This window comes from Python bivittatus, unplaced genomic scaffold, assembly GCF_059951505.1.
Source record: "Python bivittatus isolate LINGU-HERP-01145 unplaced genomic scaffold, Pbiv_v1 ctg000700_np1212, whole genome shotgun sequence".
Taxonomy (NCBI): domain Eukaryota; kingdom Metazoa; phylum Chordata; class Lepidosauria; order Squamata; family Pythonidae; genus Python; species Python bivittatus.
Genome location: NW_028277098.1, coordinates 17,542,951 through 17,558,235, shown reverse-complemented (window position 1 = coordinate 17,558,235; position 15,285 = coordinate 17,542,951). Strand labels below are relative to the sequence as shown.

At 35.8% G+C, this 15,285-nt stretch overlaps 1 protein-coding gene across 1 annotated transcript in view; it reads left to right on the top strand.

Moving 5' to 3' along the window:
• Positions 1–14,985, top strand: part of STXBP3 (syntaxin binding protein 3) — a 32,205-nt gene extending 17,220 nt beyond the window's left edge. Inside the window, exons 10-19 of the mRNA XM_088153344.1 lie at positions 714–818; positions 4,633–4,690; positions 5,066–5,131; positions 7,273–7,353; positions 8,459–8,597; positions 9,417–9,523; positions 10,355–10,450; positions 11,264–11,349; positions 11,445–11,593; positions 14,115–14,985. Coding sequence (XP_088009470.1) covers positions 714–818; positions 4,633–4,690; positions 5,066–5,131; positions 7,273–7,353; positions 8,459–8,597; positions 9,417–9,523; positions 10,355–10,450; positions 11,264–11,349; positions 11,445–11,593; positions 14,115–14,212 — 985 coding nt within the window. The 3' untranslated portion in view covers positions 14,213–14,985. The remainder of the gene's footprint in view (positions 1–713; positions 819–4,632; positions 4,691–5,065; positions 5,132–7,272; positions 7,354–8,458; positions 8,598–9,416; positions 9,524–10,354; positions 10,451–11,263; positions 11,350–11,444; positions 11,594–14,114) is intronic.
• The last annotated feature ends 300 nt before the right edge of the window (positions 14,986–15,285 follow it).

The following is a 15,285-nucleotide window of genomic DNA, read 5'->3' as shown; positions in this document are numbered from 1 at the left end:
GTGATACAGCCATGAAGTAACTTTTGTTAAAACTAACTTTCCATTTTCCCCTCTTGTATTTCTACTGCTTTCTGGTTGAATCAGTTTCTGTGAGTTTCTATGCGTATAAACAGTGTTTTGTGGCATAACTTTAGTACGCTCTGTAATATTCCTTCAGTCCTTAGTAATCTGCTTAATAGTTGGAAATGTAATGCTAAGCATGTTAGTTATAGATATATGTGAATTAAATAGTTACTCTATCAGAATCTGCTGTGATTGCATGTGAAGTTAATATCTGGATTATTTCTTTATGTAAAGTAGAATATTCTCTGCAGAACAGGATATAAAGAAATTGAATAGTGCCAAATTCAGTGTACTGAAGGAGAAGCTAGATAATCTCAATAAATTTATAACAGGGCTTAGGGGAATCTGTGTTGCATCTCAGTTCATGCTGTTTTATATGTGTTGTTGCAACTTAATATCATTATACTTTCAGCATATTCTTTCCATATTTACTGGGATGTTACCTCCACATTTACTTAGAGGGGCTTAGTAAATGCTTAAAACTATAGCACTTCATGAAAAGTGCACCTTGTATTTTCATCAGATTCTTGATATATATTCAAAATAAGAGTTTTGCAGTACTTCTTTTACATTATGAAATATCTGTATCAAAAATATTTTGCATGTTTAATTTCATAGATTACAACTAATAAGCTGCTTTTTTAATATAGGTATAAGACTGAGGGTGCAAGTGGGAAAGAAAGGGAAGCCATTCTAGAGGAAGATGATGATCTTTGGATGAAAATCCGACACAAACACATTGCAGATGTGTTGGAGTAAGTGTCATTTACATTTTTTACTATTGTAAGCACAGTTACGGAATTTGTTGTTGTTTAGTCGTTAAGTCGTGTCCGACTCTTCGTGACCCCATGAACCATATTGCGCCAGGCCTTCCTGTCCTTCACTGCCTCCCTGAGTTTGCTCAGTTTCATGCTCATTGCTTCAGTGATGCTATCTAACCATCTCATCCTCTGCCGTCCTCTTCTCCTTTTGCCTTCAATCTTTCCCAGCATCAGGGTCTTCTCCAAAGAGATCTCTCTTCGCATTAGGTGACCAAAGTATCTGAGCTTGAGCTTCATTATTGATCCTTCCAATGAGCAATCAGGGTTGATTTCCTTTAAGATTGACTGGTTTGACCTCCTAGCAGTCCAGGGGACTCTCAAGAGTCTTCTCCAGCACCACAGTTCAAAGGCATCAATTCTTCGGCGCTCGGCCTTTTTTATGGTCCAGCTCTCACAGCCATACATTACTACTGGAAAAACCATAGCTTTGACTATGCGGATCTTTGTCGGCAAGGTGACGTCTCTGCTTTTTAATATGCTATCTAGGCTTGCCATAGCTTTCCTCCCAAGGAGCAAGCGTCTTTTAATTTCATGGCTGCAGTCTCCGTCTGCGGTGATCTTGGAGCCCAAATAAATGAAGTCTGTTACTGCTTCCATTTCTACCCCTTCTATTTGCCAGGAATTGATGGGTCCAGATGCCATGATCTTAGTTTTTTTAATGTTGAGTTTCAAGCCAGCTTTTGCACTCTCCTCTTTCACCCTCATCAAGAGGCTCTTTAGTTCTTCTTCACTTTCTGCCATTAGGGTGGTATCGTCCGCATATCTGAGGTTGTTGATGATTCTCCCTGCAATCTTGATTCCGGCTTGTGATTCTTCCAGCCTGGCATTTCTCATGATGTACTCTGCATATAGGTTAAATAAGCAGGGTGACAGTATACAGCCTTGTCGTACACCTTTCCCTATTTTGAACCAATCGGTTGTTCCATGACCGGTTCTAACTGTTGCTTCTTGACCCGCATACAGATTTCTCAGGAGACAGGTAAGGTGGTCTGGTACTCCCATCTCTTTAAGAATTTGCCACAGTTTGTTGTGATCCACACAATCAAAGGCTTTTGCATAGTCAATGAAGCAGAAGTAGATATTTTTCTGGAACTCTCGTGCTTTCTCCATGATCCAGCGAATGTTGGCGATTTGATCTCTAGTTCCTCTGCCTCTTCGAAACCCAGCTTGTACATCGGTAGTTCTCGGTTCATGTATTGCTGAAGCCTAGCTTGTAGGATTTTGAGCATAACCTTGCTAGCATGTGAAATGAGTGCAATTGTGCGATAGTTTGAGCATTCTTTGGCGTTGCCCTTCTTTGGAATTGGAACATAAACTGACCTTTTCCAATCCCGTGGCCACTGTTGCGTTTTCCAAACTTGCTGGCATATTGAGTGCAGCACTTTAACACCATCATCTTTTAGTATTTTAAATAACTCAGCTGGAATACTGTCATCTCCACTAGCTTTGTTGTTAGCAATGCTTCCTAAGGCCCACTTGACTTCACTCTCTAGGATGTCTGGCTCAAGGTCAGTGATCACACCAGCGTGGACATCAGGGACATTAAGATCTTTCTTGTATAGTTCTTCTGTGTATTCTTGCCACCGCTTCTTAATCTCTTCTGCTTCTGTTAGGTCCCTGCCTTTTTTGTCCTTTATCATGCCCATCTTTGCACTAAACGTTCCTTTCATATCTCCAATTTTCTTGTAGAGATCTCTAGTCTTCCCCATTCTATTGTTTTCCTCAATTTCTTTGCATTGTTCATTTAAGAAGGTCTTCTTATCTCTCCTTGCTATTCTCTGGAAATCTGCATTCAGTTGCTTATATCTTTCCCTTTCACCCTTGCTTTTCGCATTCCTTCTTTCCACAGCTATTTGTAAAGCCTCATCAGACAGCCATTTTGCTTTCTTGCATTTCTTTTTCTTTGGGATGGTTTTAGTTGCTGCCTCCTGTACAATGTTACGGACCTCCGTCCATAGTTCTTCAGGCACTCTGTCTACCAAATCTAATTCTCTAAATCTATTCATCACCTTCACTGTGTACTCACAAGGAATATGATCTAAGTCATACCTGAGTGGTCTAGTGGTTTTCCCTACATTCTTCAATTTAAGCCTAAATTTTGCAGTAAGAAGCTCATGATCTGAGCCACAGTCAGCTCCTGGTCTTGTTTTTGCTGTCTGTATAGAGTTTCTCCATCTTTGGCTGCAAAGTATATAATCAATCTGGTTTCGGTATTGACCATATGGTGATGTCCATGTGTAGAGTCGTCTCTTGTGTTGTTGGAAAAGAGTGTTTGCTATGACTAGCTTGTTCTCTTGACAGAACTCTATTAGCCTTTGCCCTGCTTCATTTTGTACTCCAAGGCCAAACTTGCCTGTTATTCCGATTACTCCTTGACTTCCTACTTTAGCATTCCAATCCCCTATGATGAAAAGGACATCTTTTTTTGGTGCTAGTTCTAGAAGGTGCTGTACGTCTTCATAGAAGCGGTCAGCTTCAGCTTCTTCAGCATCAGTGGTCGGGGCATAGACTTGGATGACTGTGATATTGAATGGTTTGCCTTGGATATGCACTGAAATCATTCTGTCGTTTTTGAGGTTGTACCCCATTACTGCCTTTCCCACTCTCTTATTGACTATGAGTGCAACTCCATTCCTTCTAAGGGTTTCTTGCCCACAGTAGTAGATATAATGGTCACCCGAATTAAATTCACCCATTCCCGTCCATTTCAGTTCGCTGATTCCCAAGATGTCGATGTTCAATCTTGTCATCTCATGTTTGACCACATCCAGCTTGCCTTGGTTTATAGATCTTACATTCCAGGTACCTATACAATATTGTTCTTTACAGCATCGGACCTTCTTTTCGCTTCCAGATACATCCACAGCTGAACGTCCTTTCGGCTTTGGCCCAGCCGCTTCACTCTTTCTGGAGCTACTTGGAATTGCCCTCCGCTCTTCCCCAGTAGCATATTGGACACCTTCCGACCTGAGGGGCTCATCTTCCGGCGTCATATCTTTTAGCCTTTTAACATTGTCCATGGGGTTTTCTTGGCAAGGATACTGGAGTGGGTTGCCATTTCCTTCTCCAGTGGACCACATTTTGTCAGAACTCTCTGTCATGACCTGTCCGTCTTGGGTGGCCCTGCATGGTATAGCTCATGGCTTCACTGAGTTACGCAAGCCCCTTCGCCACGACAAGGCAGTGATCCATGAAGGGGAGTTACGGAATAACAGTTACATAAAGCATAAAACTCTGTTACATGCAGTTTTTACCAGGAGTTTGGAACCATAGTGTTAAATTCTGTAGAAACGTTAAAATACAACTACCTCACAGAGTTATTTGATGGTGAAATAACCTGTCTTCTTCATTTTGTTATTTTGGTTGAACTACTAAATAAATTTTCTCAACATCCTATCTAGATACCTGAATTGATAATTTATGGTTCTCTAAAACAGTTTTTTCAACTGGGGTTCTGCCAAACTCTAGGATTCCGTAACAAGGTGCTGCAGGGTCCATGAAAGATTGTGATTGAAAAAAAAAATTAAATATCGTTTTCTAAACTAGTGCTCACAATGGTGGGAATCTTTTACATGCCACACCTCAGCTGCCAGGGTTTCCTGAGACCTGAAAATTATTTCAGGTGTTCCTCCTGGGTAAAACGTTTGAGAAAGACTGGTCTAAAATAGTGCTTTTCACTAAGCAACTGACACTGTAGACAACCATTCCATGTATTTTTAATTTGATAAAATTTCTTTTAAACTTTCAGGGAAATACCGAAACTTATGAAAGAAGTTTCTTCAAAAAGAAAGGCAACAGAAGGGAAAGTAAGATTTTTTTTATTTTTAGTTATAATTACATATTCTTTTAAATTATCCTTTAAACAGCTAACCAACACCATGATTCTAAAGGAACAGACTTGGAAATGAGAATTACTGAAATGCAGATATTCTGGGATTTCTTTTCAAATGTATAAAATGCCTTTAATACTTAACTATTTAGATAAATGATAAAAAATCCTTGGTAGGCGTATAGTCAAACAAAGCCCTCTGGGAATATTGTTAGTTTGTCTAAAGGATTGTAATCTTACTAATTTTCTTGTACTCAGTGATAATTATATTTCCTAGTCTTCGGATGAAAAAAATTAAAGGAAAAGAAGAAATATTAAATATTTGAATTGAGTTTACAAATGATTTTTCCAGATATCATTAAATAATCTGGCCCAGCTTATGAAAAAGATGCCCTACTTCCGCAAGCAGATTACTAAGGTAAGCAGAAAATTGTATGATGATGTAATTGGAACAAGACAATGTTTTAAAAAATGTAGTTAAAAAGAAAATGAATCAGCAACAAAAACAAAAGCAAAAGAAAATGGTGGAGGGGGGAAGAGGAGAAAGAGTCTTAAACATTAAAGTCTACATTCATGAGAAAAAAAAATACAAATATTATAAACATCCATTTCTACCCAGAATGATATTTGTACAAAGATAATTTCTTAATTTACTATAAAAATCATATTAGCTATATTAACAATTGCCAGGTTTGAATATATTATTCACTGAAGGGTTTTCCAATGTTCTTTGTTACTTTTTCAACTAGAGCAGTTTCTCCGTGTTCAAATACCATAATTTATGATAACAAAACTGACAGCTATCATAGTTTCTTATGATGCATCTATTTATATGCTTTTGGAAATATAAGCAGTACATGAACAGAAAGATGCACCATGAAAGGTTTTTCAATTTCTTAATATACTTTCAACTCAAGGGTTAATAATAGATTCCAATTTGCTTATGATCCTGCCAACACAATCTAGAAAGATTACAATGTATTAGTGTAATTTTAGTGGGGTACAGGGCCATTTGTGGTAAATTTTTGATGACTTGCTGAAAATAGATTTTAAAGGATTTCTATGTCACAAATACTTCTAATGAGATTTGAATTTAAATTCAAATTAACTTCCAGATTCTAAGACTTTCAATAATAATTGTTATTTTTAATATGTCTGTTTTATGACATTGATGGGATTCCCTTTAATATGTCTGTTTTATAACATTGATGAAATTCCCCAAGCAGAGAAGATGAACGACAATTTTCAGCTGTGGCCAACAGTCTTAACTTATGAGATCTATATAGTTTACAGCAGAAGGATTGAGCTTCATTAATTCAAACCATATTGGAAGTTTCAGTTTCTTTTTCCCCCCTGATTATGGCCTAAAACTGTGCCCAAATTATGCTGGGATAAAAGTATGACTACAGACACATCTGCATCAGTACACTATTGTGTAGCGAAACCATGATTTTTAGGTAGTCTTATATTTGAATTAAACAGATCTTGTATAGTTACTTGGGCTTTGTTGGAGCAGATCACAGTTTACCTAGTCTTGACTTTGGCCATCTAAATGCCTCTACAAAAATCCCAAAAGATAGCATAACTGTTGATGAGTCTCATGGATATAATGCTCAAAATTTTGTGACTCTGTGAACATTGTGCTTTATTAGACTTCCTAATTGGCTGCAGTTGGTTATGTTAACTCTCATGAATTCCATTAACTATATTCTAAATGTCAGAAAAACTCAGTAATTTTCATTATTTCCTGATAATCCTAAGCATGTCTTAACTAGAGATACTGTATTTTTCCGACTATAAGACGATACTTTTTTCTAAAATCCTTACCCTAAAAATTGAAGGGCGTCTTATTCAAGGAAGTCAGCCAAGAATCGCGCGGTTGCAAAACTGCCCATACTTTGTTTCTGCAGAGAGGCTTCCTCCTATTGCTAGCCTCCAATCACGAGTGAAATAGCTTGTCTCCCAAACAGACTTCCTCCAATCACGAGCCTGATGTAACTGATGTCAGCTGATGCTGAACAAACCAATTGGAGGAAGGCTGTTTGCAGAGACAAGCAGTTTCACTCGTGCTTGAATGTAATCAGTTATGCAAAAGAGCCTGGAAATAGAGCTGCAGAGAGACAGTTTGGACCTCCTCCCACCGAGTGTATCAGTAATTAGTTAACTAATTACTAAATAAAAATGTGTTCTGCACTATCTTTAAAATATTGATTTCTTAATTTTGGGTTGGAAAAGTGGGGGTCGTCTTGTACATGGGGGCGTCTTATTGTCGGAAAAATACAGTATGTCCTAAGTTCAGTGGAGTTTATTTTCTTCCTGAGTATTACAATTGTAGTCTCAGAAAGTAAAATAATGGCTTGGCTGTAATGTAAGTCTTGTTCACTATAGTTGCAACAGTTTCTGCTTAAAACATTGGATAATGTGATTGCTTTTTACTTAATCCAAACAACGTCAGATTGGTTTTATGAAATACAACTGTTTGTTAATGATTCTTGAATTGTAAACTTAATTTGGCATAATTTCAGAAAAGAATAGTTTTTTCCCCTTTCTATTTTGTAGCAAGTTGTGCACCTTAACATAGCTGAAGACTGCATGAATAAATTTAAGAGTAATATAGAAAAGCTGTGCAAAGTAGAACAGGTATGTACAAGCATTCATACGTTCAGTGATTTTTAGACTAGACAAACCCTAGCCTAAGTACCACTAAACTGATAGTATTATAAACAGGGACCCCTATTCTCTTAAGGAGGTCTGTGTAGGATGAAGTAAGAAGTGCTGGTTCTGTTTTGTCTGGCAGAACACGAGAGGATTGTTCCATCATGCTTGGAGAACTGAATAATGTTGGGGATAGGGCTCATATTACATTCTGATATGCCTCCCTCATAGTTTTAATGTGTGATAAATGGCTTAGGGGTCTAGATTCAGCCCCTCAACTTATAGTTTATCTTCACCTTAAGAGCAAGTAATACTTAACATACGTGACTGTTGCCGTACTTGAGCAGTGTATTTTTTTCTTTTCAAGGAGGAAAATATTTTAGTAGTCTTTCCTGCTTACAGATACTTGGAAGGGCCTTAATTGTATCAGCTCCTAAACATTTAGAAATAAAATTGCTGTAGTGTCCCATTGTTAGTTTTTAGTTGAAGATAGGATGAGGAGCAGAGAAAAGCAACATAATGGTTTGATTTACTTACAAAACAGATAAGATGAATTCATTTCTTATAATGTACTGTGAGAATGACTAAAAATTGCTTCAGTATAGTTCTGTTCTAATTGCTGCTAATATTTTCAGGGTTTTTAGAACCTACTTTAGCAAAATAACTCAATAATAGTTAATAAGAGCCAGTTTGGTCTAGTGGTTAAGGCACCAGGCTAGAAACCAGGAGACTGTGAGTTCTAGTCCAGCCTTAGGCGTGAAAGCCAGCTGGGTGATTTTGGGCAGTCACTCTCTCTCAGCCCAACTCACCTCACAAGATTGTGTCTGTTGCGGGGAAAATAGGAGGAGGAAGGAGTATTAGGTATGTTCACCGCCTTCAGTTATTTATAAAAAAATAAGAAAGGCGGAATAAAAAAATCTAAAAAATCTAAATAGTTATATGTGGGAAGTAGGAGTTCCTCTGAAAGATCAAATGTGACAAGAAACTCCTCAAAATTCTGTAACTGAAATGAAGGTGTAAAGGCCAATGGCAACATTATAATGAAGATCATACTAAAATTATTGCTGTGTGTTTCTTGTTTATAATTTAGGATTTGGCTCTTGGAACAGATGCTGAGGGACAGAAAGTGAGAGACTCAATGCGGGTCCTCCTTCCAGTACTGCTTAATAAAAGCCATGATAGCTACGATAAAATAAGAGCCATTCTTCTCTATATCTTCAGCACAAATGGTAAGGTTTGCATCCCATACTGTTCAGAACCACTTCTGCTTATAATTTAATATTGGAAGTATGTGATAAAAATATAGATGTAGTGAAATATTTATCATGTGAGCCACGTGAAAGCTGTGGCTGCCCTTTTCTGGTGTCAGGACCTCTTGGGATAATTGCCAATTGTACATGACTTCTTGTGGAAGTGGGTCACTGAGCGAAAATGTTTCTGAATAAATTGCAATCAATTTACATAAAAATAAAAAATGGCTATGCCAGACAGTGTGTCGGTAGGCCACATCATTCTTGAATCCTAAGCTAATTTGATTTAATTGCAGTCTTATGGAAATTGATCTGGCTATATGCACTATTTTCTGAGAAAGCATGAAATTGCACTGTTAGGGAAGTTCACAGGAAAAGTTTCCCATCCTCTTTTTCCCTAAAAAGCATCTCCACAGGATTCATGGAGCTCATCTGAAAAAGGATCTCAGCTCCATTTTGGGTGCAATTCTTCCCTTCCTCAGTGGCCCACCACTTCCTATTCTAAAAGGCTCCAAGTCACCAAATGATTTCAAAAGGTGCTCAGGGCACATGAGGAGGAATTGGTGAGAAATGTTATTTAAATGATCTTCTGTAATACATTAAAATCAAAACATATATTTTGAGAAGTGTAACTAGGAAAGGGTTATAAACATTGGCATGATGGAAACATATTCAGCATGTTATAACTTCCTATAGCATATAAAGTTTATTAATTTCACTGATGGTTTACATAGCTTGAAATTTATTCTGCACAACTGTTGTTGGTTACTAATTCAAAATGTCACATTTATCAAAAAGGAACTACCCAAGAAAATTTGGACAAGTTGATCCAGAATGTACAGATAGAAAATGATAGCAACATGATAAATAATTGGAAGTACCTTGGTGTACCTGTCCTCGCTACAGTAAGGAATGCAACTTTTTTCCTGAAAATCTTACTGTACTTGTTTTCAAGGGTCTGATATGCTATTTTCAGTTTCATATCCTTGCCCTTTATTTCTCTTCTCACTTAATCTTCCCAAATTCTTCAGTCAGCAGTCATAATTATGAAAATTTATGAAAATTTATGAGAATTGTATGACAGTAAGAGCTTGGAACAAAGTGAGAGGGTTTTTTTTTCCAGAATGCAGATTAAAACCATTATAATATGTTGATCGTATTGAATTGATATAAGAAAGCATTCCAAAGTGTTTCATTGATCTCCATAACCTAGTAAAAAGTCTGCATAATTATCTCAAGTTAAAGTGGGTATGGAGATAAGCCTCAGATGTAATGCTTATCTGAGGGCAACCAATATATTCATAGTTGATGGGAAGTCTGAACATGCAACTATGCTTGTCTCATATTGTTACGTTGTGCCAGAACTTGTAGATTTTAAAACTTTTGAACTCTGAGGCTGATGTGTACGTATTTACTTAAGAGTAAGTCTTATTGAATGGAGTTGGACTTTATCTTCCTAGGAAACAATAGCACTTCTGCAAGAAGGAAAGACAGTATTAGATACAGTCCATTAACAACATTGCTTCTTTAGTAGCAATTAAGTTTATAACAGAATGTATTGAAGATGAAAGTAGAAATATTTAGTGGAACCTCAGGCTGTGGTAGCTAACTTAGATTTATGAAGAACAAAGCAGGCAATTGGCTAAATTGCAACTTAGGCCATTCAGGAGTACCTAGTGTGTATTTTTATTTGAATATCTGATTTCTTAGACAATAATAAACATTTGACTTTTTAGTCTGCATCACAACGAAGATCACCAAGAAGGGATCGCTCTTCAGAAGAAACATTTCAGCTTTCTAGATGGACACCCATTGTTAAAGATGTCATGGAGGTAAAATTTTCATGAAGAATGCTTAAGCAGAAATTTTAAAGAGTGTGTGTGTGTGTGTGAGAGTACACAGTTAATGCACCTTTCTTGTTGATTTAATATTGCAGACATTTGATTGTATCACTTAATGGAACAATCCCTCACTTTTAGCCATGCTGAAGCCTTGAGTTACAGAGAAATGTAATTCTGCAGCATCTGAAAAGCTACAGATTTTCATTTCTCTTTGCTCTAACAAAATTTAACCAGTGGCATATTTGGACATTAACATCCCCCCTTTTTTTGCAGTTTTTAGCATTTGAGTAGCATTTAGAAAGTACCTTCAAGAAGCCAAATAGTTTTAGTCCCAGAGTATATTTCAGTATTTAAAATACTGGAAAAGCTTTTCTTCAAAGACTTAATAGGAAGTGAAATATATAATTTTTACATATTTTTGCTCTGTACACTAATAAATATCACTGGAAATGTACTACATTTTTAATTCCTTAAACTGCTTACATATCTAAAAGTAGCTCCTCTCTCCTTCTTAGTGTCAGTGTTCAAGTAGAAAATTATTCAGTTATATGAACAAGATGCTAAGTTTTGGAATAAGAAGGATAAATATTTGGAGTATTGAACTTAAACTATTGATACTATGAAATGTCTTCTCATCAAGAAGTGGTTCATAAATGGCAAATTCAATTCCAATTTTTTGTTAATGTATTGCTCATTAGTCTAGGAAATTTTTGCCACTGTATGCAGGTTTTAAGTCTGGTTGCTGGTTAGAGGTAATGTGAATCTTTGAGTAATATTACAGGGTCATATTTCTTTGTTTTCTAGGATGCTATAGAAAATAAATTGGATTCAAAAGAGTGGCCTTATTGTTCCCAGTGCCCAGCACCTTGGAATGGTTCAGGAGCAGTGAGGTTAGGAGTTTAATTGTGCTTGGATGCATGAAAAAAATGCGCTCCTCAGTTTCCTGATAATTAATTTGATCAGTTATATGTATTTGCATTTACAGTGCTCGTCATAAACCCAAAACTAGTTACTTGGATGATCGTAAGAGTGTTGCAAAGCTGATTGTGTTTGTCATTGGAGGCATTACATATTCAGAGACACGATGCGCTTATGAAGTTTCTCAGGCATACAAGTCTTGTGAAGTTATTATTGGTAAGCCTATTTTTAAATATATTTTTATTGCCTTAATACATAAAAAAGAGAAAAATAAAAAGCTAACAAAGAACAAAAGACAGAAACAGTGAAAATGAAACAGCAAAAATATATATTGAGAAAGCCATTCTGCCCATCTTTTAAATACATCATTAAAAATGACCACACAGAATAATATTGATCAGTCTTTCCATTAATTAATTATTAACCAATTAATAAACAGAAAATGAATATACACCATTGATCCAAGATTGTAAATCTGGGGTCGCTCTGTGTTCATAGAGTAATATTTTCTGCTATGTTCCATGCTTTTACCAAGTTATCCAAATTTATTCAAATTCTTCATATAGTAGTAAATTCCAAATATTTGGTATAGAATTCAAAAGTACATCCTCATATTTGTAATGCTGTATTAACAAACGGATGGCTATTAAACCAAAACAGGCAATATCATATGAATAATAATTTGGAAGTTTTAGATGCTGCTCATGCATCTGAACCTAATTGTGAAATCAGAAGGGGTTTTAATTGAATATATTTTGCAGCTTGAGAGTTGAAACTCTTCTTGAAGCAAATGGTTTAAAAACTGGATTTGCAATAAGCTGATCTAAGATATTAATACCCTTACTTGACACTTGGATTGTCATATGAATAAGGGTTAAGATTATACATCCATCTCAGTACTTCTTTTAAACGAGTCCTGCAATACAACAGAGCTATTGCTAAAAACAGAGCCATGCTCCTTGCATAGTATCAGAGGAATCATAATAGATTTCTAATTCTATCCTTAGTGATTTTTTGATTTGGCAACTTGCACTCCATAGAGAAATTGAAGTCAAAATATGTGTCAAATGATAAAGTAGAAAGTCAAGATAACTTTTTTTTTAAAAGCACTTGTATCACAGCCATAATTTAAGATTTGTTGTCCCTATAGACATTTTTTTACCACTTCTATTTAAAGAAACGTAGGGGCATAATATTTATCCATCATCATAAGCTCAATGGGATTTTTAACCATCTATTTTTGTCAATTTTTATCTGAGATACAAAATACATATTTACACCCAGAATTGAAGAAATTATTGCAATTATTCCTTGTATTATTATATTTCCTGATATTTGAAAGAGTTCAAACAATAAACATGCAATTTTTATAACTTTCATAGAAACATTAAAACTTATCACAAATATCAGTGTTCTCCAATTAAATTGAATAATGAGATAAATTACATGTACAATATCAATATATTTTGATATAGAAAATATGTAGTTTTCAATAAGACATATTATCAGCATAGAAAAACAATTCGTGTTCAGTTCCAGCCAGCCTTATATTGAGGTCCAAATTACTAAAGGTAGATGATCTCAAGGGCTCAGACCTCAAAAAATTGAACTATCTTCTTGCAGATGTGTTCCCAACTGTCAGGAACTAAGTTGCTACTTTTGGTCTGCTGTCATTTTAACTTAGAAAGAAATACTTAAGTTGTAGCTTTGGCTTTATTTTGCTGTAACCTTTTTACATCTAACACTCTTTATATTACTTTATTTACAATTTTACTAGTTTACTTTATTGTTATTTTATTGTATTTTATGGCACACTATATGTTATGACCTTTGGTTACAACAATAAACTTACATAGTTATTGAAGGAGTGTACATGAAATGGAAAATGTGTTTTGTTTCAAACCTGAAACGCATTTTATTCGTTCAATATATTCATTGTAGCTCAGAAAGTCAGCTGTACTGGGCGTGTTGTGGTTAGATTCAACTGAAACCCAGAATTTCTTGATTTTTCCATGTTTCTGCTGAGATAAATTCCAGAAAGGTCTTAAGGGGTGAATAGGGCAAGGCTGGTATACCTTACTTTCTCTCCCCTTCTCTTTTGTATGGCCTCTGTGCTGGTCCACCTGCTAAGCTTCCCATTGCAATTTACAAATGGTAGAGGCAGCTTAAAGGAAATGGGGAAAGAAATGCACTGGGAAAATCAGACATGCCCTGCTGGAATTCAGGAGCAGAGGTGTGTAGCAACCACTGCATATCCAACTGGGCTGCCTGTTTCTCTGAACATTTAAATTCTTACTTTTCCTATTTCCACTTAGCTGCTGCTGCTACTGCTACTTGCCTTACTCCTGCATTCCTGACCTGAAACACATGTTTCAGCTCCATACATAGGCCACATGTTTTCCACTCTAGCCTGAGGATTTTCAAACTTTTCAGGCTACTGAACATTAGTTAAAAGTTCCTGGTACTCCTGTTCAAGAGGGAAAATGATGAATTGTCCCCTGGGGGAGTGGGCCTTCTGAGTGTCACTTGACAAACTTGGACCTCTTTACTTTAGAAAAATTGCTATGAATGCCCCTGCAGGTGAACTTTTGTTTTGTCCTTAATCTCTAAAGGAACTCTGTCAAGCTTTTCATGGAACTCTAGAGTTCCATGCAACACATTAGAAAAATCCTGATCTAGGCTGCCATCAATGAGGAATATGGTAGATTAATGTTAATGACTACATCTTTTTTACCAGGATCTACTCACATTGTGACACCTAGAAGACTTCTGGATGATGTAAAAGCACTTACTGTAACAAAATCAAAGGATAGTGTGTATTTTAAGGATGAGTAGAGATCATATTTAAACATTCACTTCTGCTTAACAGATAAAAAAAATCATGATATAAATATTATAGATATAATCTAGCTGAATTTAAGCATCTTAAGGTCCCTTGATTTCACTGGGAGAAATGTTAAACCACCTTTGCAACTTGTTTTTGAAATCAGTGGGATTTAAAACTGCTCAGTTTGAACTGGATTATATTCTGTGTACATATTTTACAAATAAGTGTTATATTAGAATTGTTTTTTATAATTTGAATTTGCTGCTTTTCATTGTGGTAGGGAATGGGAAGGTGGTAAAAATGAAGTGTATGCAACAGCTTGTGTTTTTATATTGTATTTGGGTTATACAGTAGCTGGCCTTTTGCTGTGAAATGTTCACTGTAGAGAATGTTCATCACTATAACATATTATATTAAGACTTGGAAAACATGTTTGTACATATGCTAATAATTTCAATAACAATGCATACACTTTTTATCATGGAATCATGTCTGTTTCTAAATATATGGTTACAAATTGCTATGAAATTAAATTGTGGAAGAAATTAAAAATATAAATGTGTAACACAGTTTCACAATTAACAGATGTTGAGCTACAAAATTCTATGCAACGTCTATTTCACTGAAAACAATTTGCAGTAAAGTACAAAATATAAGGTTAACTTCTTTTCTGAGAAATTTGATATAAAATATATGTGTCTGGGGGTGCATGGATCTTTCTATGGTATTTGGATAAAATTCAGGTATGTAATAAACATTTTACCATAATTAAAAACATTGGAGAATGTGTTGTCTTGTGTTTCTGTTTGTTGCTAGAGAACCTTTAAAGAATGCAGTACAGACCAGTTGGTCATTTCCCCCTCCTCCTCTTTTCTTGGAAAATTGCCTCACTGGAGTCTTCCAAACACTATTCAGTATTAATTGGAGCAGGGGAAGCAGGAGGTGAAGAGTAATGGCATACAGGGGTGATTGATAGCTAGGATTTTCAAAATGATACAAACTGGATTAGAATAGAAAAACACTGCTTATTTAAATGACACTATCCTTCACTAGCACATTAATTTTGGAAATACAGTTCTGT